This window comes from Mobula hypostoma, chromosome 16 (genome assembly GCF_963921235.1).
Source record: "Mobula hypostoma chromosome 16, sMobHyp1.1, whole genome shotgun sequence".
Taxonomy (NCBI): Eukaryota; Metazoa; Chordata; class Chondrichthyes; order Myliobatiformes; family Myliobatidae; genus Mobula; species Mobula hypostoma.
In genome coordinates this window covers 28,669,643-28,694,575 of record NC_086112.1, presented here as the reverse complement: position 1 = coordinate 28,694,575, position 24,933 = coordinate 28,669,643, and the positions used below count along the sequence as shown (strand labels likewise).

The window sequence follows — 24,933 nt, the reverse complement described above, 5'->3', positions numbered from 1 at the left end:
ATATTCAGTCTCTCATACTGCAGTCGGAGGTTCCCATCTGCTTCATAAGGGTGACAATCACACCAGTGCCCAGGAAGAGCAGGGTGAGTTGCCTCAACCAGTTGTACTCATATCTACTGTGATGAAGTACTTTGATAGGTTGATCGTGGTTAGAATCAACTCCTGCCTAATCAAGGACCTGGACTCACTGCAATTTGCCTCGTGAGATAGGTCTACAGAGGATACAATATTACTGGCTCTCCACTCAGCCTACGATCACCTGGATGATAGCAATACCTACATCAAGCTGCTGTTTATTGACTGCAACCCTGTGTTCAAAATCATCATACCCTCAGTAGTAATCAAAAAGCTCTAAAACTTGGGCCTCTGTATCTCCCCTTGCAACTGTATCCTTGCTTTCCACATCGGAAGAACAAGTGTCAGTACAGATCAGAAATAACATCTCCTCCTCACTGACAATCAACCTGGCAGACCTCAAGCATGTGTATAGCCCATTGCTTTACTCTCACTACAACCACAACTACGTGGCTAGGCACAGTTCAAACGCCACCTATAAATTTGCCAATGATACAACTAAGCTGAAACTTTAAAAATTCTGAAAAGTCTTGATAGGCTAGTTGAAAGGAAAGGAAACCAGAATCAGGGTATATTGTTTCAGAACAATGGGTAGGCACTTAAGACTAAGGTAAGGAAAAATATCTTCATTCAGAGTGTCAAACTTTAGAATTCACTATCCTAGAAGGCCATGGAAGCTTCAAAATAGTATTCATTCGAAGTAGAAATCAATATGTATGAATGTTAATGGAATGAAAGACCATTACCTCCAAAAGATGCAAAAGTTGGATCAATGTGCAAAGGGTTCCAATCTCCATTCAGTCGATATAAAGCAGCCTGTAACAAAGGAATTATTCCCTTCTTATTCAGTACAGTATTTCATAACATTCAAAAGTGCATGTCATGCATTACAAGTTTGCAATATTTCAGCACATATTTCATATTCAATTAAATTTTCCATGCTTTTTACATTAGTCTGATTTACTTGTGTAACCATTATAATTAAGAGGCTGGATCTATGGAGATTAAGGACATAGCCTGAATGTTATTAAGAATCTCTTAAATATCCCTAAAGTATCTACCTCTACCACTACTCTTGGCAGCGTGTACCACACACCCATCATCCTGTGTAAAAAAAACTTTCCTCTGACATCCTCCCATACTTTCTTCCAATCACCTTAAAATTATGCCCCTCATATTAGTCACTGCCACCTTGTTTCTAGTTTTTCACTTAATCTATGCCTCTTATCATCTTGTACACCTCTATCCAGTCACCTCTCATCCTCCTTCTCCAAGGAGAAAAGCCCTAGCTTGCTCCACCTCATAAGATATGTTCTCCAGTCCAGGCAAGCATCCTGGCAAGTCTCCTCTGCACCCTCTCTAAAGCTTCCATATCCTTCCTATAATGAAGCAACCAGCACTGGACACAATACACCACTGTGGTCTAACCAGAGTTTTAAAGAGCTGCAACATTGCCTCACATACTCAATCCCTTGAGTAATGAAGGTTAATACATCATTCACCTTAACCACCCCATCAACTTGTGCAACAACTCTGAAAGATCTATGTACGTGGACCTCAAGATCACTCTGTTTCTCCACACACTGCCAAGGATCATGATATTAACCCTGTATTCTGCCATCAAGTTTGACCTTCTGAAGTGACTCACTTCACACTTTTCAGACTGAACTCCATCTGCCACCTCTCAGCCCAGCACTGTGTCCTATCAATGCCCTGTTGTAAGCCTCAACAAGTTTCTATCCACAACACCATCAAACTTCCTGTCAATTACAAACTCACTAACCCACCCTCCCACTTCCACATTCAAGTCATTTATAAAAATCACAAAGAGCAGTGGTCCCACAACAGATCCCTGCAGAACACTGCTGGTCACCAACCTCCAGGCGGAATACACCCCATCTACAACCACACTCTGCCTTCCGTGGGCAAGCCAATTCTGAATCTATGCACACAGGCTTCCCTGGGTATGCAGGCAAGCATTGTTTCATTGTTGCATTGAATTTATGCAATCAACAATAAATATTCACGTTTTTCTCTTATGATGGAGGGAATCTCATTGAAACAACTGAAGATGCTCGGACCAAGGTCACTGTTAAGAGCAACTTCTGTTGTGTTACCCTGGAGCTGAGATAATGACCTCCAAAAACCACAACCACCTTTCTTTAGACAAGGTATGCCTCAAAACACTGAAATGTTTCCCCTTTGATAACTTAAGTTTCACCAGGACTTCTTAATGCCAAATATTGCTTTGATGTTAATGGCTGTTCTACATGCAGTCAGTACTGTACCATAGAATGTTATTTTAAACCTAAAGTATTCCTAAGCACATATACAAGTGGGATGAAAGACAATGAGTTATTCAACATATAATGCGAAAGGACTGAATTTCCTTTCATCCAATTAATTGAGGTAACCCTGTGTTCTTTTTATTTTCTAAGTTGCAGCTAACTTATAGGAAAACAACATGTTGATCCATATTTTTACTCCCATCAATTGCACACATCCCACAACATAACATTTAGCAGAATTCTTAATGTTGAAAACTGAATGAATTTCTCCATATTTATATAGTCTCCAATGTCAATCTTCTGCTCCTATAATATGGCAGATCTGTAATAAGTATATTACCAAAATATAATGAATTGAAAGCATATTGGCTATTGTTATAAAAACAAAGAAGCATTTTAAATTTATCCTCATTACAATGGATTTTCTATTGAAAGAAAGCTTATAAAACTGGCATAAGCAAGAAAGATATACCTGGTTTATACTAGTTGCATCACTGATTACAGCATCAGGCGGTCTATTGGGAGGTTGCACAATAACCTGGACAAAACAAGACTTATTTTATTAATGTTTTCACCAAATATAATGTTCAACTGCAAAACCAATGAATAATTGACACACAATATGTACTGGGTGAAATGCATCAGGTGGCACAATGTTGCAACAATGCAACACTCACAACACGCTGGAGGAACTCAGCAGGTCGGGCAGCTTCCGTGGAAACAATCAGTCAACGTTTCCACGGATGCTGCCCGACCTGCTGAGTTCCTCCAGCGTGTTGTGAGTGTTGCTTTGACCCCAGCATCTGCAGAGTATTTTGTGTTTGCAACAATGCAGCTGCCTCATAGCTCCAGCAATTTGCCTCCTATGCTGTCTATATAGAGTTTATACATTCCCTGTGTGCTCAGGTTTCTTCTCACACCCAAGGATATATTGACTGACAGGTTAATAGGCTGCTGTAAACCACAGTGTATATGGCGACATGTAAGAGAGAATTGTTTACATGGAACTAAGTGGGGAAATGTAACCAATGGAAAAGATAAAGTCATATTTAATTTGCCTTTTTAACACCTTACATATTTTTCTCACTACTTTCAGGGATCAGTCGAATGCCTTCCAAATGCCTTTCATTTTCCTCCAAATGGTTTAGCTTCTGATACTTATCATTTACTTCCTCACCATGGTTATTCTACCAAAATGCAAAACTGCATACTTCTTCAGAACTAATTTAGGTGTCCACTGAATGAGACAACAGGTGCTTTCCTGCAGCTGGGAAATTATTCCTTGCTATCAGTTTTATTTGTTGTTGGCATCCGTCTGACTTGGAGGTCAGTGGGTGATGATGATCATCATCACAAACTGAGGTGGAAGATATGGCAATCTCCCTCTTGGCCTCGCCAGAGCAGACCAAAGGAAAGCTTATGAAGCAATATGTTTGGCACCAGCTTGGCCGCAGGAGCTGCTGGAATAAAGTTCAATAATGTCCAACTGCCTTAGGGGCTCCACTCTGGATTTGCTGTTTGGATTTATCCCCCGTAGACTTTGTCGCTCCCAAGGCTGCCCACAAGGCACAATTTATATCTAGGGACCATGATTCCTATGAAAAAGATAGAGAAATCCCAACTTTTCAACTGATGATATATCTGGAGGAGGTGACAGAAATAGGGACTGACTAAGCCTCTGGGGAATTCAGGCAATTAACACAGATCATCATGCACAAAAGTGATGAATGAACAGGAGGGGGTGTGTGGATTTCGGTTAATTGGGCCATTGATTAATCAGGGCAGCCACTTATTTTGGGGCACTCTTAAAGAACAAAAATCAAATCGAGAAAATAGCTGGAATTCCCTTTGTTTATTTGGGACAATATGCCGTTTAATTGGGGCAGAATATTGTTGCTGAACATATTCTAACTAGCATCAGTCCTGTGCATGTCAGGTTAGAGTAGCTGGCAGTTCTCATAGCCCAGTCAGATAGGGACATGCCTATCCTAGCACACAAAGTCATCTCCAGTGAACCGAGCGGAGATCCAAAGACTCTGCAACTACATGGAGAGCAAATGACACCACAAGGCACAGAAGAAGTTACAGTCATCCACTGCAACCATGGAAGACCCCAGTTGTGATGTCCGCTTGTCCCACTGGACCCAGACTTCTGAGGTCAAGAGTGTAGAACTGCCCCAGTGGCTTTTCTGCTTTACAAACTGTCTTGCACAGATATCCTGTCACCGACGGACAAACGACAACAACCAGTAGTATTGATAGTGTTCTAATTCGTTCTGTATTTCATTTAAATACACAATTTGTTACTCAATTAAATGGTGGTTTGCCTTTTTTTAATACATTTTTACCTAGTTCGATGTAACTTCGGCTAATTGGAGCAGCTGCTTAATTGGACCAAAATGTACTGTCTGATATGCCCTAATTAACTGGAATCCACTGCATTTTCAGAGTTTTAAACGGCAAGCATTGGGAATATACAAGATGACAGAAAGCCTGGAGAGAATAATCAAATCTGTGAGGTAACAAAACCACAGATAAGATTACCAGCAAATGAGCCAGTATATATAGGTATCCGTTAGTCTCATGAGACCATGGATTTGCACCTTGGAAGGTTTCCAGGGCACAGGCCTGGGCAAGATTGTATGGAAGACCAGCAGTTGCCCCATGCTGCAAGTCTCCCCTCTCCACGCCACCGAGGTTGTCCACTTCGCCATGCGCCAACACTATATATATAGATATAGATATATATCAGGTTGGAATTACAGGGGTCAAAAAGATTCTAGTAATGTAGAAGTTCTGGTTCAGCCTGTGACAATGGCCACATATTTGTGTCAGGATGGGGCCAAAGATGTCAGTTCTGGAGATAACTGCAGCTCATCCAAGACAAAATGAGGAAGGTAAAACTCAACAAAAAGCAGATTACAGGTTTGACCAAGTATGTATTCCGAGCACTTGTGACTGCAGCGATTTTTAACTCATGACGATAAAATGTTACTGCTAAAATTTAAGAAGTCAAAGATTATAGTTTATAACCAGTTCAAGAACCTACAGGCTCACAAATTTTACTACGAAATATTCCATGTTTGGTATGGCCGGTTTTTAATTGAATCACATATTCATTGTGCTTGGATTGGAAGTACATGCTTTGTACTCACATACACACTATTATGATTGAATTGTTTGAAATTAACATGACAGAAGAGATTTTTAAAAATTCTTCAAGCATACTTACCTTAACTTTGTCAGACCTCCTTTTTCCACCAAAGCCTCCAGCTCCAACAACAAACGTAGAGAACTGGTTATAGCAGATCAAGTCTCCTCCATTGTAAGTATGAACTGAAAATAAATAGCATTACTGTCAGTTTCCTATATATTCAGTCCACTGGAAGCTTCAGTAATTGAACTGAGAATAAAAAAACTCACAAATTTAATGGCACACAAAGAAGGTTAATATTTGTTTAATTGGCAAGGCATTTTATAACCTCATACCCTTCGACTCTAGAATGTAGGAAATCAAAAACCTGCAGCCTGCTGGTCTAATCCCATTTCTTCTTTCAATTGCAGGATACTACAGATATTTTCTATACAAATGCTTTCCAAACAAGGTGACAGTATCTCAAAATTGGCTGTTGGTCTACCACAGCAAACCTCACTTCACATTTGTCTTTGCAGGTGCAAAAACAAAGCTAGATCTCAAAAGCTGAAAAGGTGGAATAAAAGTGAAACCCAGCAGTCAAAGAGCTATGGGAGAGCTAATGGTGGTGACTGTGGTTGAGAAGTCTGGAGATTGATTCCAAGAGACTGGCATAGTCAGCTACCTGGAGATCAAGACGTCTCGTATCTGGAGAGTGGAAGAAGGGAAAGGGCTATTGGAACAAGGAAAATTCAGGGCTGCAGCCAGCAAGACGACTGTGGTAGCAGGGGCGGACAGCAAAATAACAGGGCTTGAATTAGCTGGGTCCCATACCAGAGAAACAAATTAACACTCATTTGGCTTATGGTCTATGTCCTGGGAGTGCTCAGTGATCAACTCAACATGAACCAATTTCCTAAGCAATGATTGAAAGGGGAAGTGATAGCATTTGATGCAGAAAGTGTGAATCTCACAAGGAAATGCTCAATGAATTTCCAAAGTGGTGCAAATTGACCCAAATATGGTTGCTATTGCATTTTGCCCAATGAAAAAGGTTATTTCAGTACAAAGATAAACACTGAAATAAGTAGCCTTTAATGTGTAACCTTCTGGGCAAATATTCAAAGTAGAAGTATTTAACAACATTATTTTTATCCAATATCCCTTTTTATTATTGGTAATACTATATTTTCCTTAAGATTGTCATAGCTGTGGTAGAGGGGGTAGTGGGGATAAATTCTCACTACCTATTGAAAGCTCCCAATAGTGTGCGTCTCAAAGAACCTCTTGGCCCAGCTCTTGGCCTTCATACGTGACTTAGCTACTAAGCCCGGCAGAACTGCTTTTACCTACAGGAGGAGGAGCGAAGGCGGGCTACTGGTGCCTTAAAACCAGCTGCTTTGGGCAGATGGGGCTTCTCAGCCATCTGCTTATCTAGGAGAAGGAAAACCCAGATCTCAGACCTCCGCTGCCTTGCATGGGGAACACTTCGGGCGTACACCCCAAAAAAAAACTCCGAAGCTGGAGTCCCTAAAGCTGTTCTATGTTGAGTTCAATGCTGACTGGCAACTCCTGCAACACTACTGACGTCAAACTGTATCAATCCCTGCTGTTCCTTCCGATTCATCAGCTGCATGGAGGGGAAGCCCACTGCACGGGCAACAGCTTGCGCTCTATATCGTACGGCCCTGGCTTGCATATCGTCTGAATGTAGACATCTAGGATGCAACAGTCAAGATTGATCTGAACCAACGGAATGGCCTATGTTTTTACATTTTGACAATTAATTAAAAACATAGCAAACAATCTTAAAGAAAAGGAAAAAAATAATTACCAAAGGCAAACAGAAAGTGCAAAACTGGTTTGAGTAGTTAATATATACAATGATAACCACAAAATGAAAATATTAATGATATGAAACTTGCCATCTAGAATTATAACAGCACCGGATCCTTTATCAAGAATATCTGCAATGGTACCCTCTGATTTCAGTGTCCCTATCAATTACAACAAACATAGTTAGCCTTAAAAAAATAAACTTCTTTCCTCTAAAATATTTAGGCTGCTTAAGAAAACAGCTTCACTTTCCAACAGATCAATAGTCAGAGCTTCAATAAGCACCAATGTTAATTACACAACTTTCAATCCATACATTTCTAAATACTGGGAAAAAATGCACAAGTACCTAAGAGGTACAAAGAAAATGTCTGACCGAAAGCAATAAAGAATTTCGGAATGCAGTGGGAGTAAGGTGTGCACTGAGTTCCAATGGAAGAAATTAATGTTTCAAATAAGAATCATGAACTTAGTTTTCAGGGACAATGAGAACCCAGGAGAGCTTAGTGAGGAGGTTGGTGTTTGTAAAGGCGAAGTGTTCTGAACAGGCAGGAGATTACAGATTATGCACGCAGCAAAGCTTGCATTTAAGTAAGATCGGGTGACTGCAAGTATTAGATATTCAACCATGGAGAAATATCTGCGAAGGTAATGAGAAATGAGTGTGAAAGGACAATTTTCATTACACAAGAGACTGCAGATACTGGAATCTGAAGCACCAAACAAAATGCGATTTGAGCAGGAATCTTGGAGGGAAGGTGGTTGGGTGAATGAATTGTCAACATTTTAGGTCAAAACCCTGTATGAGGGCTAAGTGTGAAGATGGAATATAGCCTGCATAAAACCAAGAGTGCAACAAGAGGGCAACAGGGAAGAGGTTAAAAAGAGACCAATCTGTGAGTGGTAGAGCAAATAGAGTTGAAGGCAAGAAACAATCTGCTGGTGGAACTCAGAAGTATATGGCTGTGTCCATGCGTATGTGTGGTGCAACTGTCAATGCATCTGCTCTAAAGGTTACACATTGATGAGAAAAAATTCAATTCTTTGTGTTTAGTCTAAAGCTCTGCTTAGAAATTTGGAAAACATTTTGGTCAATTAGTAGCTTTGATTGATAGACTGTTGTTAACAAAAGGTATGAGGTAGAAACTTAAGCCATGATGTACAAGCATGAACTCAGATCACAAATTACACATACACTGCATAAAAGGCACTGCAATATGATCAAAGGATTCAATTGCTTAATTCGTTGCTTGAAAAGCATGTTCATTGAGAACCTAAATTGTTCAGCATTGAGAAAGAGGTTGGGTGTGATCAGGTTTTCCAATTTCACTGTAGTGTTTAAGAGTCATTCACAAAGCGCAAGATCCCCATCAAATATTGGCCAAACCATGGATGAGTGGCAGCTTCTCTACCATGAAAGGCACCAATTTTACAATTTTCTTGGTTCTAAGAAACAAGTTAACAGATTTATAAGATCAATTCTCTGGTTGCAAGACAAGTACCATGACCACTATAATACTCAAATGATCACTATCAAATACTTCTTTGTGTTACTTGTTGCAATTGAATTTCTTAGCCATAGCATTTAACTGTAATCTCAAATAAAACAAGATTTTATTTGGTCTTTTCAAGGTAATTTATGATTATTTTCTTCTTTAAGGATTTCACACTGTATTCAAGGAAATCAGGCTGGAAAAACTGACTTCATACAATGTCAGAACAAAGATCATTCAGCTTACTGTGCATATCATTAATGCTTATAAGGAATATTTATAATACATTTAAGACGCAAGATATAGGAGCAGTATTGACCTTTGACACCCTTACTAATCAACCTATCAACTTCTGCTTTAAATATACCCATTGATTTGGTCTCTGCATCCACCTGTGATAATGAATTCCACAAATTCACCACCGTCTCACAGAAGAAATTTCTCATCTCTACTCCATAGGGGTGCCTTTCTATTCTGAGGCTGTGCCTTCTGGTCCTAGACTCCTCCACAATTGGAAACATTCTCTCTATATCTACTGTATCCAGGCCTTACAATGTTTGAGAGGTTTCAATGAGATGCCTCCTCATTCTTCTACTTTACTTTCCAAGTATATAGTCAATTTAGTTCAAGTTCAATTTAGTTTTGACAGTCACTATCATCATGGAATGACTGCAGATCATTAACATTTGTTATGTAAATCATCTATTATTTAGTACTTCTCCGAATAGTTTGAATCAGTTCCCTCTGGTTACTGGACCTCCTGATAGAGCGAACAGCTTCTCCTCATCTACTTCCATCAAAGCTATTGTATTGATATTAGTTTTTCACTGAAAGGTACCATATTGGGATAATTTCAAACAGGAACAGCATTGCAGTAGTTCAATGGAGTAGATTTCTTGTGTGATTTTCTAAAAATTGCTGTTACCTGAAGTTGGCAGAGGTTTGTATAGTTCCAGATATTGTTCCCCATGTAACATCTATAATAAATCAAGAAAATCCAACACACATTTGTGAATCCCTTGAAAAACAAGTTAAGACTTAAACAGGCTTTTAAATTATAGCACAATCAAGTGGATCAGGACATAGTTCATGACAAATGCGAACCATTAAGGCACAAAAAGTCCCCAGCAAAAGTGATCTATTAGTTAACAAGTTGAAGTAATATTAGGTCAGATGAAAGAATTTAAAAAAAAAGCAGGAAGCAAGGCAACTGGAAGTTTCAGAAGCCAGGAAAGGGCCATTAAAATTTTAATATCGAAAGAGACAGATACAACTCAGAAGGCAGTGGAGGCCAATTCTCTGGATTCTTTCAAAAAAAAGTTGGATAGAGCTCTTAAAGATAGCAGAGTGAAGGGATATGGGGAGAAGCCAGGAAAAGGATTGTGGATGATCAGCTATGAGCACAGTGAATGGTGGTGCTGGCTCGAAGGGCTGAATGGCCTAATTCTGCACCTATTGTCTAACACAAAGACAGACAGTAATAAATTCTACAGGCAAGTAAAAAGGAGAACATTAGAGAAAAGTAAAGTGACTTATTTACAGACCCACAATGAAGATACAGGTTTCCCCCGCCATCTGAAGGTAGAGCGTTCCTATGAAACGGTTCATCGCCGGAACGTCGTAAATGGCTGCTCACAGACACGTGTTTAAGCAATGCCGGCTAGAATGCAGTTCCGAATCCGGGGGAGAGCGGCTACTCGGGGCGCGCGCTTTTTTTTATCGCGCGCTACTTTTTTCACACGCTGCTTTTTCTGCGCGCTGCCTTTTTCCATAACAGTGAATACACCTTCTGTTAGCGAAAACAGGAAACTAATGTAGGTCTTTTGTAACAGTGACGTTTCGTAAAGCGAACGTTCGAAAAGCAGGGGACACCTGTATTGTTTTGAGGATAAAGGAAATGGCAAGGAAATTAAACAAATATTCTAACTCTGCCTTCAGAAAAGAAGACAGTAAAACAAACCCTTAAAATAGTTCAGAGCAACATGTATAGTGTGTTGAGGAGCTAAAAAGAAACACTAAAATACAGTATTGGAGAAATTAATGGATCTGAAAACAAATAAATCCTCAGGGCTGATGAACTATAACTCAAGGTGTGGAGAGAGTTCGCTATGGAGACAGCACAGATTGGAAATGAGCAATTATGATCCCATACTTTAAGAAGGGGGAGGAAGGTAAAACATGGATAAGCATAGACTAGTTAGCTTAAGTAAGAAGAAGTTAAGAAGATATTAAGAAAACAAGAAATAGCATGGTTAGTGTTAACTAACCACATATGTTGTTACTTAACAGCAAGGGTCAGAAATTTTTAAAAAAGGGTAAAACCAAGCCAAAACGATGACTGGCAGAAATGACTGGTTCTGATACAAATGGAATGAAAGAACAGTTTTCTCAAATTTGAATAATTTGTTATCGTGTTCTGAAAACTGCAATGTGCTCAAATGAAAGAAAGATGTTGTTTGTCAAGTTACATTCAGCCTTATTGTAATAGTGCAGGAAGCCACAGACTTGTGCAGTGGTTCAACTTTCTAGAATACTCCTCTTGTCCCCTCATATTAAGCCGAAGCCTATTGCAAACGAACAGTACACCACATCCTTCAACTCTGTTAACTACTACCACTATCTTCATTTCTGGCCATTGCTAATCCCACCTTCTGACCTATAACCCCAAGTCAACATTGCACTTACCCGAGTGCAAGAACTGTTTACAAAATCATGCAGCATGACTACATTAAAGCACAATTAAGATGTACCCCAAACAGAAATATTTCAAACATCAAAAAGTGACCAAAAATGTTGACCACATTCTATAAACCATCTATTTGAAAATAACAATTCCTACAAGAGGTGTATGGAGGTATATGGAGGGATATGGTCCGTGTGCAGGTCAGTGGGATTAGGCAGAAAATGGCTCGGCACAGCCAAGAAGGGCCAAAGGGCCTGTTTCTGTGCTGTAGTTTCTATGGTTCTATGGTTCTAAGAGACAAAAACCATAAGATGCAATGGACAAGGCCCAAGGCAGCTAGGTTGAATTAGACATGATTATAAAGAATAGCTGTAGTTCAGTCAGATGAATTGGGTGAGTGGGATGGAGAACGGCCGGTTCAATTTTTCAGAAAATGGATCCCTCTTTCAAAGGACAATCACTACCTTGTCTCAAGTGAAGGTTTTCTTTCTTTTTTCCTTTCTTTATCAATCTTCTTATTAATTTTAAAAAGTACATATATACAAACAAGAGGAGGATTATCTCAGATATCTATATCGATAACAATACATATATAAGGTAAAATAAACATCAAGATCATACATAGTATTAATCTAATAGTATATAATAAAAAATAAAATACTCAATTCTCCTCTTATCATTTCATAAAAAGAGAAAAAAGATAAAGAAACTTTTATAATTTTACATATAGGGAAGAAAAAGAGGACTGGGCAGCCCATATTGACAGTAAAGCAAAAAAGAAAAACTTTCTGATCAAATCCGAAGTTTCAAGAGAGTAACTGGGAGAGCAATAAATCAAACTATATGAAAATATTGAATAAAAGGTCGCCAAGTTTCTTCAAACTTAAAGGATGTATCAAGTGTCCGACTTCTTATTTTCTCTAACCTTAGACAGGACATAATGGAGGAAAACCAATAAAAAAAACAGTAGGTGGATTAGAGTCCTTCCATTTAAGCAAAATGGCTCTCCTCTAGCCAATAAAGTTGTAAAAGCTATAATCCATTGAGGGGAAACAGGAACATATCCTGCTTCCGGTGGAATGATCCCAAAAATTGCTGTAAATAAATTCAGTTGTAGGTCCAAGTTCCAAACTTTTGATAAAGTTTAAAAGACATCTTTCCAAAAATTGTCTGTCTTGATAAAAGACCAAAACACATGAGTTAAAGTAGCCACCTCAATATTACAAACGTTTGTACATCTGTCACAAATAGGATTAATATTGGAAAAATACAGACTAATTTATCCTTTGACGTATGTGCCCGATGTACTACCTTGAACTGTATCAAGGAATGATGGACACAAATAGATGAGGTATTTACCAAATGAAAAATTTTATCCTGTTGATTATCTGAAAGTGACTCTCGAAATTCCAATTCTCACACACCTTTAATTTTATCGTTAGATACCTTTCGCAAATTCAATAACCATTGTAAGGGGGTTTCAACTTTTATATTACTGCGGAGGCTAATTAAAATGGCGTCTTTGTTACGTTAATCTGGGGAATGCGGCTTTGTTGTGTTAAAAGCTGAGAAAGTTTGCGCTAGCAGCTTGTTTTGCTTTAGAGTGTGATAACAGAGGGCTATTAACCAATTGGGATAGTTGTTATGGTTTTGGTGTATTTGAAGATATTGTATGCGCGAGGTTTTGGGGAGAAGGCGGGAGAGCGAGACAGGATGGATGAGGTGCTGTGATGTCCGCTAATGGGGTCGGACCCCGAGGAGGGCGTTCGGCGAGGAGACGGAGACAGAGACGGACTCATGTGAAGCTTCTGGTCGACCACCGTTGGTGGTCCCAGGCGGCCGGTCGAGGTGGTCCGAGGGGTCGCAGCGTGAAGAAGGAGGTCCTTGAGCTCCAACTGTTTTGTGCACGAAGAGATTGAACTTTGATACATGTGGCGCCTTTTATATTTTATTCTCTATTAATTATATAGTTCCAGTAATATCTATAAACTGTAAATGATTTAATCGTATCTGGTGTATTGTCTGTTATTTGGGTGGGGTGGGGTACATCACACAGCATCCACACAAACTATTACCCAGTTTGGCGAGGCTGAGGCTGTTTCCCTAGACGACAGCGAGCTGAGCGACCCTGAGGGTGGCCGGGGGGGGGCGGGGGGCTACACCATTTATAAATGATAGCTATCAGTCCTTTTTGAAACGGTTTAACCTGAAGAGTATCTATCATACTGGGTGGATAAGCAGAGGGAAAATTTAGAAGTAAACTACGTAAAAAATTCCTAATTTGTAAATATCTGAAAAAGTGTGTGCATTAGATAAATCATATTTGTCCACTAACTGAGTGAAAGACATTAAACAATCCCCCATAAACAAATCCAAAAAAGTTATTATTCCTTTGGCTTTCCAAAATAAAAAGGTCTGATCAGAAATTGATGGTTTAAAAAAAAAATTAAGATGGATTTTACTAGAAAGAACAAAGTTATTAAACTCAAAAAATCTACGAAACTGAAACCAAATTCTTAATGTATGTTTAATAATGGGATTACGGTCTCAGCTATCAATCTTAGAAAGCAAAAAAGGAAGAGAAGCTCCCAGTAAAGAGGCCAAAGAATATCCATTCACTGAGTTCTTCTCCAAATCTACCCATAAAGGACAATCATGTATGTCTGAATAATGAATCCGAAACGAATTATATCAAATATTATTTGCCCAGTAATACATTCTAAAATTTGGCGAAGCCATGCTTTTTTAATTACTGCAACAGAGGTTTACTCAATCTAGGATTTTTATTTTTCCAAATATAAAATAAAATTTTAGAGTCTATTCTATCAAAAAACTGTTTAGGAACAAAGGAAGGGATTGCTTGAAATACATATAAGAACTTCAGTAGCACTATCATTTTAATAGCATTAATTCGACCAATTAAAGATAATGTCATAGGAGACCATTTAAAAGTAATTGTTGTGTTTATTCAATTAATGGAAGAAAGTTATATTTATACAGGTCCTTAAAATTTTTGGTAATTTTAATACCAAGATAGGTAAAGTTATTTTTAGCAATGCTAAAATGAATTTGATCGTATTGATCCAAGTAGTTATTAATAGAAAATACCCCACTTTTGTGCAAATTTAATTTATATCCAGAAAAACTACTAAATTCAGAAAATATAGATAACATAGAAGGAATAGATTTCTTAGGATCTGAAATATAAACTAACTAGTCATCTGCATACAATGAAACCTTATGCACTTTATCTCCTCCCTTAATACCTTGAACATTCTTGGAGTCCCAAAGGACAATAGCAAGAGGTTTTAAAGCCAGATTGAATAACAGCGGACTAAGAGGACAACCCTGCCGATACCTCTGTATAGCCTAAAATAAGGAAATTTTTGATTGTTAGTTATAACTGCTGCCATTGGAGCTTGATAGATCAGTTTAATCCAGGAAATAAAACCTGGACCAAAATTAAATCTTTCTAAAACTTCAAATAAATAGGACCACTCTACCCTATCAAAGGCTTTCTCTGCATCAGGGGAAACAACACATTCAGATTCTTTAGATGGAGAGGTATGAATAATATTCAATAATCTCTGAATATTAAAATATGAGTATCTATTCCTAATAAATCCAGTTTGATCTTTAGAAATGACCTTAGGTAAAATATTCTCGAGCCTGTTGGCCAAAATCATAGACAGAATTTTAGAATCCACATTTTAAAAGGAAATTGGTCTGTAAGCGGCACATTCAGATAAATATTTTTGTTTTTTGGGAATTAATGAAATTGATGCCTCATAGAAAGTTTTCGGAAGTGTCCCAGAGGATATAGAATCAGTGAAAATTTGGCATAAATAAGGTGTAAGTATTTCAGTAAAAGTCTTAAAAAATTCTACTGTAAATCCATCCGGTCCCGGAGCTTTACCTGATTGAAGAGAGGATATAGCCCTTACTATTTCCTCTCCTTTAATAGGCGCTTCTAATGTATTCATATCCTGAATAGAAATTTTGGGGATATTCAGTCTTTGCAAGAATCTATTCATAAAAGTAGGAATGTCTGGAAAATCAGATTTATAAAGGTTAGGGTAAAAATCCAGAAGTACCTTATTAATTTCCTGACAATCTGACATTTCAGTTCTATCAGCTCTTCGTATTTTCAAAATCCGTCTTCCAGCCATAGGTGCTTTGAGTCAGCGGTCCCCAACCACTGGGCCGCAAAGCATGTGCTACCGGGCCGTGAGGAAACAATATGAGTCAGCTGCACCTTTTCCTCATTCCCTGTCACGCACTGTTAAACTTGAACATAGGGTTGCCAACTGTCTCGTATTTGCTGGGACATCCCATATATTGAGCTAAATTGGTTTGATCCGTACAGGACTGCCCTTGTCCCGTATTTCCCCCGCTAAGGTAGAGCATTCCTATGAAACCTTTCATGCCGAAATGGTGTGAAGCGAAGAAGCAATTACCATTAATTTATATGGGAAAATTTTTTGAGCGTTCCCAGACCCAATAAATAACCTAACAAATCATACCAAATTAACACATAAAACTGAAAATAAATAACACTAACATATAGTAAAAGCAGGAATGATATGATAAATACACAGCCTATATAAAGTAGAAATAATGTATCTACAGTATAGTCAGGAAGAAGGCGGCAAAATCAATTTGTGGGAAAAAAATCGGCACATACGCGCATGCGCACATCACATGCGCACGTCACGCATGCGCACGCGCAAGGCTTCATGGTCATTGTAGTCTTTCCTGGGGTAAAGTGTACCGGGATTTGACTGCTACTTTTGTCCCTTATTTATGAGTGAGAAAGCTGGCTACCCTAACTGTAAAAGACATGTTGAGGTGAGTTTAGACCATAAGACGATAAGACAAAGGAGCATTGTCAAGCTAACAGGTCTATAATTTCCTTTTTGCTTCCTTGCCCCTTTCTTAAATAGCGGAGTGATATTTGCAATCTTCCAGTTCTCCGGAACCATGCCAGAATCTATCGACTTTTGAAAGATCATCGCTAATGCCTCCGCAATCTCCACAGTTACTTCCTTCAGAACACGAGGGTGCATTCCATCTAGTCCGGGAGATTTATCTACCTTTAGACTATTCAGCTTCCTGAGTACTTCCTCTGTCGTAATTGTGACTGCACACACTCCTCTTTCCTGCCACCCTTGAGTGTCCGGTATACTGCTGATGTCTTCATCAGTGAAGACTGATGCAAAAATACTCGTTCAGTTCCTCCGCCATCTCATCTCCCATTACAATTTCTCCAGCATCATTCTCTATCGGTCCTATATCCACTCTCACCTGTCTTTTACTCTTTATACACTTGAAAAAGCTTTTATTATCCTCTTTGAGATTATTTGCTAGCTTCCTTTCATAGTTAATCTTTAGTTTAACCCTACTTGAACACCCCCCCCCCCGGGTCAGCCGGTCCGCAAGAATATTGTCAATATTAGACCGGTCCGTGGTGCATAAAAGGTTGGGGACCCGTGCTTTAAGTTGACCAGCCAACAATTTACCTGATTTATCCCCATTTATATAAAATTGACTTTTAGATTTCAAAAGTTGCTGCTCAATGGAAAAAGTCAGAAGCAGATCATACTGTGTTTGAAATTCTACCCTTTCCTTATATAGATCTTCACTAGGTATTACTGAGTAAACTTTCTCTATTTCTTTAATCCTGTTAGTAATCACCAAAAGTTCCGCTTTAGTTTTCCTTCTTAAAGCTACTGAATATGACATTATCTGTCCCCTAAGAAAAGATTTCATCGCATCCCAAATAGCTAAATTTGACATACCCTCAGTTGTATTTAATTCAAAAAATAGAGAAATTTGCTCTTTAATAAAACTTACAAATGCTGAATCATGCAGCAGTGTAGCATTAAATCTCCACTGAGGTGCATTCCCTATATTATCAGGGAACTTCAGTATTAGTTTCGTGGGCACATGATCCGACAACGCAATAGCGTCATACACACAGTCAGCAACAAAAGGCACCAGTCACATATCCAACAAAAAAATAATCAACTCTTGAATATTTATGATGTACATGTGGAAAAAAAAAAGAAAAATCCTTATCTTTAGGGTGAAGAAATCTCCAAATATCAACCAGGCTGTATTCTAGTAAAAAAGAATTAATACAGGTCACAGCCTTGTTAGGAAGCCACGGATTGGTTGATGATCTATCAATCGAAGAATTGAGGCAACAGTTAAAGTCACCGCCCACGATCAACTTATATTCATTTAAATTCGGCAACGCAGAAAATAACTTCTTAAAATATTCAGGGCTATCTACATTAGGTGCATACACGCACAGCAAAGCCATCTTTTGACCACATAACAAACCAGTAACAATTAAGTATCTTCCAATTGAATCAGTGACAGTATTAAGAAGTACAAAAGGGGCTTTAAAATTAATAAAAATAGATACCCCTCTAGTTTTAGTTATTGATGAACAGTGAAACTGAAAACCCCTCCAAAATGACAAAAAGTTGTCATCCTCCCTACAGATATGGGTCTCTTGCGCAAAAATAGTATCAGCTTGAAGTGTTTTTAATTTCTTAAGGATCTTTCTACACTTAATAGGTTGGTTCAAGCCATTCAGGTTCCAAGAGATTATATTAATTTTAATAACATCCATAATAAGGCTTTAACTTAAGGTTTAATAAAATAAGTTAGTGCGCCAGCACAAACCACACCCGCAGGGAAGAACAAATTATGGATTCGATCAGAGAGGGAAAAAAACATGATTGACAGGAAAACCTCTCAGGACTGCCCAGTCGAAAAAACTTAAACTAATAGCCCAACTCCTCCCCCAAAAGCCCAATAACCATCCAATAGGCGGACAGCATGCTAAACTATAATCCCTTAACCCCTTGTCTCCAATAGGCAGCCTCCTTTTGAAAAAGTTATACGCTAACACCACTGACTAAAGACACAACACATACATAAAGTAAACAAATTTCAAATATTTTGATATTATGTCTAACAGAAGTTAAAACGTAGTTAACAGTGGCCATCTTAAATTCATTTAATAAAAATTGATCATATATTCAAGATAGATCCAATCAAATAATATGATACAACTAGTGTTAATCTCTTACAAATCCTAAAGGAGAAAATAAAACAGCCAAAACGATGTCTGGGCAGTCATAAAATGCAGTTTGAACTTTCAACGGTCCAGCTACAAACGACTCCCAGCCAAGGACTAAGTGTTTAAGTTGCTTGCTTATTATGTCTAACAGAGGTTAAAACGCAGTTAACAGTGGCCATCTTAAATTCATTTAATAAAAATAGATCATATGTTCAAAAAAGATAGATCCAACCAAATAATATGTTACGACTAGTATTAAACTCTTACAAATCCTAAAGGAAAAAATAAAACAGACATAACGATGTCTGGGCAGACATAAAAAGCAGATTAATCTTTCAGCAATCCAGCTACAAACGACTTCCAGCCAAGGGTTAAGTGTTTAAGTTGCTTACATTGCTTGCAAGACAGGCTTAAACTCCTTGATAAATTTCTAAGCCTCTTCTGGGGAATCAAATCGTTTTGGGTGAGCATTAGACAGGGAAATTCTCAAACAAGCTGGATAACGCAAAGTGGGGCAACAGATCTTCTTATAAAGTTCAGCCATCACTTCCCGGTATTTAATTCTTTCTGCATAAACCTCTGGGGCAAAATCTTCAACTATGCGAATCTCTACTCCATTATAAATTAGCTTCCACTGCTTCCTAGCATCTCGAAGAATTGCTTCTTTAGTAGTAAAGTAATCCAAACATACAATCAATGGGCGAGGTTTCAACTCAACAGAAGGTTTCCGGCGGAGGATTCGGAGAGCTCTATCTATCATTGGAGGAGCTCCAAGTATCTCACTAAAAAGTGAATGTAGCATATTCATGAAAAACTTTAGTGGCTCACCGGTTTCCATGTTTTCAGGCAAACCCAGTACAGGTGTCTCCCCCTTTTTGAATGTTCGCTTTACGAAACCTCACTGTTACGAAAGACCTACATTAGTTCCCTGTTTTCGCTAACAGAAGGCGTTTTCACCGTTATGAAAAAAGGCAGCGTGCGAAAAAAGCAGCGCATACCCCGAGCAGCCCACTCACCCCCAGATTTGGAACTGCATTCTAGCCGGCATTGCTTAAACATGTGTCTGTGAGCAGCCGTTCGCAAGATGAGTTCTAAGGTATCGGAAAAGCCGAAAAGAGCTCGTAAGGGTGTTACACTTAGCGTAAAACTAGACATAATTAAGCGTTTCTATCGTGGTGAACGAAGTAAGGACAAAATGAGTTTGGTTTGTGGAAGTTGACAAAGATGATGCTGAAGACCAAGAACTGATAGATGAAGAGCAGATGCAATTGGAAGAGGAAAGGATAACAATCGAAACCAAATGTAGTAGCGAACAGACCAAAAGTGAAGTCGTCCAGGAACTTAACATGAAGCAACTGCGTGAGATTTTCGCTGCAATGATTGCAGAAAAGTACGACTTTAATTTTGGAAGGGTACGTCGGTTTAGGGGATATTTGCAAGGTGGCTTGAGTGCTTACAAAGAACTGTATGATAGAAAAATGCGCGAGGCTAGCAGTCAAGCAAGCCTTCCACATCAGCCACAGCAGACGACGAACCTCGACCTTTGACATCGAGGCAGGCAGACATAGAAGAAGATGACCTGCCTGCCCCGATAGAAACAGTCAACACCCCAGTGTCCTACCACCCCAACCCCCAGGCCGCAGACGGATACCGATTCGCAGAGAATGTAGCGGTAGCCAGGAGGCACCCAGCACATCTTTAAGAAAAAAAGCCGAAATAAACAAGCTAATTAATTAGGTGCCGCCCGGCACGTAATTAATTAGCTTGTTTATTTCGGCTTTTTTCTTAAAGATGTGCTGGGTGCCTCCCGGCTACCGCTGTACGCTTCACGGATCAGGATCGATCCTCGGCCTGGAGGGTGGGGGCCACTGCACCACCCCAACCTCCGACGGCTCAGCCTAACACACCATCATCAGTGTGCTCTGCACTGTCTTCCCAATTCCAGTATATGATACTACACTGTACATACATTATTTCTAGTTTATATAGGCTGTGTATTTTTATGCGTTACTTGGTATGATTTTGCAGCTTCATAGCTTAAAGGTTATTGGAGAGCGCTTGCATGAGATTTTCGCTATGGAGAACAGTGCAGGCAATGATCGTAGAGAAGTATTTCTACTTCATATAGGCTGTGTATTTATCATATCATTCCTGCTTTTACTATATGTTACTGTTATTTTAGGTTTTATATGTTATTTGGCATGACTTGGTAGGTTATTTTTGGGTCTGCGAACGCTCACAAATTTTTCCCATATAAATAAATGGTAATTGCTTCTTTGCTTTAGGGCCTTTTGGCTTACGAACCGTTTCATAGGAACGCACTACCTTCGGATAGCGGGGGAAACCTGTATAGTTAAATTCATCCCACGACTTCTGCTTTCCAGATCAGTCGTTTTCTTCTTAATTCTCAGTATTTCCGAAGAAAGCTCAAGAATTTTCTTTTCCATGGTAGGTATCTTTAATTCTTGTTCATTAATCACTTGATTCACAGTTTCCAGTTCTCTTCCGATTCTATTAGTGTCCTTTTTAATTGTCTGATACTGAAATTCCAGATTTTTCAAAGATTCCTGGACAGCAGAGACATTTTTTTCAAGCTTTTCATTAGCATTCATCAGTTTATCAATCTTGGTGTCCACCATTCTGATCGTGATATTAATATCTTGCATCAAAGAAAACATTCTTTCTGAAGTAGAGACTTCTTCTGACTCCTTTGTTTGTTCAGGTTTGGAAACAATTTTGCCTCGTCTTAATTCGATTCCAGTTCAGGATCCAGCCATCGTGATTAAATGGTAAATCCTTCACTAAAGGTAATAAATCTTGAAAGTTTAAACAAAACTAGCAGTGGAAAGTAACACACATCAAAGTTGCTGGTGAACGCAGCAGGCCAGGCAGCATCTCTAGGAAGAGGTACAGTCGACGTTTCAGGCTGCTGCGTTCACCGGCAACTTTGATGTGTGTTGCTTGAATTTCCAGCATCTGCAGTATTCCTGTTGTTAGTGGAAAGTAAGTTGTGAAAGGAAGAAGTAGCGCCAACAAGCGTCTTACTTCATTGGCTGCCAAAAGGAGACTTGTGAAGGTTTTATAAGTGAAGGTTTTCACCATGATGTGGTCACCATTCTTCTCCCCACTGCCCAACCCACCCTCCCAACAAAACATTCCTTCTTAATTCCACAAAATGAAATGCTACCTAGACAAAAACCTACATGCTTGAGGCTGAGCTAAGATGTTGATAGAGGATGGCTTCTCTGAGTTCATGTGCAACACAACTTAATTTCTTATCATTAATGTCTCTTTTTTTTCCTTTTCAGGGTGGCTGCAGTTCGTGTCAGAGTCCATGATCTACAGCTGTGGTTCTTCACGACAGATAAGTTCGCCAACTGGCCATTTTCGATAGTTCCAGGAGTGACCTGGAAGAAACTCAGTATAAAAGCGACGTGGCAGACTATAACATCATAACAGCGAGCTGTTTGTTTTGTTGGTCTCCTCTCTCGCTGTGGAAAGGGACCTCTCTGTCCCTTGTTAATGAGAGAGATAGCCAGTGGCATGTTGAATTGTCAGGTGAACAATAGATTTTGTTGGACCACAGAATATGGTCTTATTTTGGGGGCTTGGCTATCACTTGCTTGGTGGCTTGTGGGTGCTGATGCTTTCTGTTGAAATAAGTGGGGAAGGGTTGTTGCTTTGCTGCTGCTTATGTGTGGGAGGGGGAGAGGGGCTTTGGGTTCTAACATTTTTTGTCATTCATTCTTGGGGTTCTCTTCTGTTTTCATGGATGTCTACGAAGAGTAAGAATTTCAGGTTGTATACTATATATATTCTCTGATATTAAATGGAACCATTGAAGTTTGTACATTTGTTGAAGAATGTTAAACTGACTGGAATTGAGAGTCAACTGATAGCTCTGGAGCTACAGATTGGATAAATCAGTGTTTAGAAGAATCATTCACTCCATGTTATGTAACTGGGCTTTACTGTATGAATCTGATGGTTAAAGATCAGCTAAATTTATATACATTAATTTCTGGCTCCAAGCATTAAAGGATCTCCTACACAAAGTGTTGGTCAGACAAAACAATATGAAACATCTAGTGCAAAAATCATTTCTGCAAACTCTAAGAAATACATTTAAGCTTAAACAATAAAACAAATATAAATTGTCAAAAAATTAGCAAATTTATATTAACTTTTGCATTCAAGATTTCTAAGTGTCTGCCAAGTCTTTTGCGGATCTTCATTCTTATATATTTAATATCACGTTCCTTAAGTACATCATGTCTTACACAAGGTATCACTGGTTATCCCATTAGCAACTGCAAATCATCTCAATTTGGAAAACAGGTATGGTCACAGCTTTCAACCATTCCAGAATCAGTGGAATAATCAATTAGTAAAGGAGAAAATTGCTTCCCAATATTTAGATCAGATATCTAGTGGTTCCCAATGCAAAAAAAACATTATTTCCTTCAAAATGACAATTTATGAATATACTCATTATTATACATGTTAAGATGCATATTTGTAGATGGATGAACTGTTAACTAAACAAATTGACCAATTCAGGTAAAGCATTACAATCTCCATTTCAACCTCAGGCTATGTCCTTAATGGAGTTCTATATCCTGCAGTTCTATATAAAGTTCTATATAAAGGTACAAGCATATGGAATTATACTTCAGTATTAATGTCAAACCCTAACAGTAATAGGAAATAACAGAAAATTATGTGGTGGAAAAAAGCTAAATAACTAGTAGTGTTTCCAAAATGACTTTAGATACTGGGGCTGTAGGCAGTAAAATACAGACAAATTTCATTTTGTTCCTTTCACACAAAAAGAACAATGCACCTAGAAACATTCAACAACCAATACATAACTAAAGTTTTACACATATTATGATTAAATATGCTTGATCTTGACAGCGTCAAAAACACAAATGAGTTTGGCTAAGTTATATTAACACTGTGGAGTCTTAATACCATGAAGTCTTAAATCCCACAATTACTACGGATGACAAGATTCTACAAGAAACTAACTGTAGGAAATTTATGCATGAACAACAAAAATTTGTGAAAGGTTATTCAAAATCACCACCAGACTTGCCTTTGTGAAGTCGATATTCAGTCCAGGAAGTGATTCAAAACCATCGGTAACAGAACCTTGGGCAGGAATTATTCCAAAAGTAGGCAAACAACAGAACTCTTCATTTCCTTCATAAAGAAACTTCAAGTGATCTGGATCCTTTGTGGTCATGCCAACTCCAAGAGCATAGAGAATAGGCTGAAAATTGTTGTAGGTATATACCTTCAAAGGCATTTTTTTCCCGATAGCTTCAACCTGTATTAAAAAGACGTTGAGGTTGATTAAATCTGCAGTTTTCAAACCAATTCCCAACAAAGATTTAAGGGTGAAAAAAAACACCTATAATTTTTGAAGCACAGAAGTATCACACTACTAATGGGTTCCTAGATCAGATTATAGCCCTTCAAACCACTGACTAGGACAAAAGACTACAAACATTTAAATACCAATGTCTTCAACTGCAGAAAATAGTCCCAGACAGCAATGAAAAACATCACAAATACAAAGAAAGAGATAACACCAAGCTTCTGGTCAGCACTAGAAGCTACTGCACTTATGCAATTGGCCAAGTTAAATGGCAAGTCAGTGGTGACCACCCTAGGGGATCGAGGCATAAAATTTGATATTGGTTACTAACTATCAAGGAGAAGCAAGAGATGTTATTCACCACTTGGTGTTCCACCTGAATCTTGTTGCATTCACATATAGACTGATTCATATCTGAGGAACTGAAAAAAGAACTGAGTGCCTGAGCAACCAAGAATGACTTCCTACTAGAGAATTTCCAGAATTACATAGCTGCCTGAAAAGAAGCTTTCCAACTTTGGGAACAAGAGTTTCAAGTAATGAAATATCATAGGTATGGAGACCGCCCTGCACTCAAACAAGGATAAGACACTGAAACATTAAGATGTTTAAGTACTTGGAACTGAGAAAAATGTTTGAAATGAATGCAAATGAAAAGGGAGATGCAATTAATGAGTTTAATTCTTTAGCAAGTTAAATCTAAATGAGTAGAACAAAGAAATTTAGATAACCTATCTAGCAGAGATTCAAGATATATTTGATACATCTGAAGAGTCCATTAAAGATTTGAAATACTTTTGGGTCACTATCTATACTGATTTACTTTAGGACATGAGTAATAGGAAAATTGAGCTCTTCTTCGATACCTTGGTGACAGAAGTAGCATACATGAAGATAAAGCACAATCTAAACTTCCTTTTCCAACGAGCTAACTATTCCAAGGAGATAA

General features: G+C 38.5%; 1 protein-coding gene across 1 annotated transcript in view; it reads right to left on the bottom strand.

Annotated features, from left to right (window-relative positions):
• The window catches only part of hsd17b4 (hydroxysteroid (17-beta) dehydrogenase 4), a 133,106-nt gene that overhangs the window by 55,469 nt on the left and 52,704 nt on the right, over window positions 1-24,933 (bottom strand). Inside the window, exons 13-18 of the mRNA XM_063068703.1 lie at window positions 23,700-23,933; window positions 9,751-9,802; window positions 7,422-7,493; window positions 5,596-5,699; window positions 2,836-2,901; window positions 822-891 (exon numbers count right to left, since the gene is read on the bottom strand). Of these exons, the coding sequence (XP_062924773.1) occupies window positions 822-891; window positions 2,836-2,901; window positions 5,596-5,699; window positions 7,422-7,493; window positions 9,751-9,802; window positions 23,700-23,933 (598 nt within the window). The remainder of the gene's footprint in view (window positions 1-821; window positions 892-2,835; window positions 2,902-5,595; window positions 5,700-7,421; window positions 7,494-9,750; window positions 9,803-23,699; window positions 23,934-24,933) is intronic.